The following is a 1,364-nucleotide window of genomic DNA, read 5'->3' as shown; positions in this document are numbered from 1 at the left end:
GGGGATTCGCATTATGGTTCTATCGAGATAGGGCAAATGTTCTTGGTTGCTCGTCTAATCTCTCCGTTTGTTGTTTTGAGATCCGCAGCCCGCGCTACTCCGTCATCGCCGGGATATAGTTTAGTGATCCTGCCTAAAGCCCATTGCGTGCAAGGTAGATTTCGTTCTTTGATGAGCACAACGCTGCCGATTGTCAGGTTGGGCGTATCCTTGGTCCATTTGGCGCGTTTTTGGAGTTCGTTTAGGTATTCCAGATGCCAGCGCGCCCAGAAGTCTTGTCGTACCTTGCTTATGTGTTGCCAGGTCGACAGTCGATTTGCTGGAACAGATAGCAATTCGCCCTCGGGAGGGGCCGTCAATGGTCTGCCGATTAAGTAGTGAGCGGGCGTGAGTACATGCAAGTCGTTCGGATCGGAGGAAAGGGACGTCAAGGGTCTGGAGTTTAAAATGCCCTCTATTTCAATGGTAAATGTGTTTAATTCTTCGAATGTAAACAAAGAATCGCCCACCACGCGCTTGAAGTGGTGTTTAAAGAGCTTAACCGTGGACTCCCAAAGCCCGCCGAAATGAGGAGCGCTAGGCGGTATGAAGTGCCACGTGATATGATGATTATTTGAATATCGGTTAATGAGCTCTATGTGTTCACTGGAGTTGAACAAGACGTATAATTCCTTCAATTTATTGTTCGCTCCTACGAAGTTAGTCCCGTTGTCGGAATAGATGTTTTTTGGTAGGCCGCGTCGCGCGACGAATCGTCGTAATGCTGCTATGAAGCCTTCGGAACTTAAATCGCTTACGACTTCCATATGCACAGCCTTTATAGTCATGCATACGAATACGCATACGTAAACCTTGACTCTCGTACGGTTTCGATGTTTTCTCTCTTTCATATGAAAGGGACCGCAGAAATCGATACCGGTATTTGTGAAGGGTATTGTCTCGCATACGCGAGGCGAAGGTAGATTACCCATCTTGTACTCGACCGTCTGAGAATCGAAGCGTAAGCAACGCACGCATGTACGCACAATTTTTCGAACTTGATTTTTGCCATCGAGCAGCCAGTATTTCCGCCTAAGTATATATAGCGTATTTTGTATCCCGGTGTGATAATGACGTTCGTGGATTTCGCGGATGATTTGATCGGTGACGTAAGTCCGGCTAGGGAGTAATATTGGATGTTTTTGTGAAAATGTCAAATTTGAGGATTGGAGACGCCCTCCGACGCGTAGTACGCCGTCTTGGTCAATGAATGGGCTTAAATTGCTTAATTTGCCCCGATACGGATGTTTATCCTTTAGTTTCTTAAGTTCGTCGGAGAAATGAGAAGTTTGAAGTAATTTTAGTATTCGTAACTCCGCCTTATC

At 46.3% G+C, this 1,364-nt stretch overlaps 1 protein-coding gene across 1 annotated transcript; it reads right to left on the bottom strand.

Annotated features, from left to right (window-relative positions):
* Positions 1 to 11: 11 nt before the first annotated feature.
* Positions 12 to 971, bottom strand: LOC105557940. The gene has a single exon (XM_012005360.1). It carries the CDS (start codon positions 969 to 971, stop codon positions 12 to 14), a length of 960 nt encoding a protein of 319 aa, XP_011860750.1.
* Between the last annotated feature and the right edge of the window lie 393 nt (positions 972 to 1,364).

Source organism: Vollenhovia emeryi, unplaced genomic scaffold, assembly GCF_000949405.1.
Source record: "Vollenhovia emeryi isolate VEMERY1.0 unplaced genomic scaffold, V.emery_V1.0 DF947613.1, whole genome shotgun sequence".
Classification (NCBI taxonomy): domain Eukaryota; kingdom Metazoa; phylum Arthropoda; class Insecta; order Hymenoptera; family Formicidae; genus Vollenhovia; species Vollenhovia emeryi.
The sequence above is the reverse complement of the archived record's forward strand: the minus strand, read 5'-3'. Positions and strand labels throughout refer to the sequence as shown.

Excerpts from the sequence above, each read along its gene's own strand:
- LOC105557940 (XM_012005360.1), bottom strand. The coding sequence starts at position 971 with ATGGGTAATCTACCTTCGCCTCGCGTATGCGAGACAATACCCTTCACA.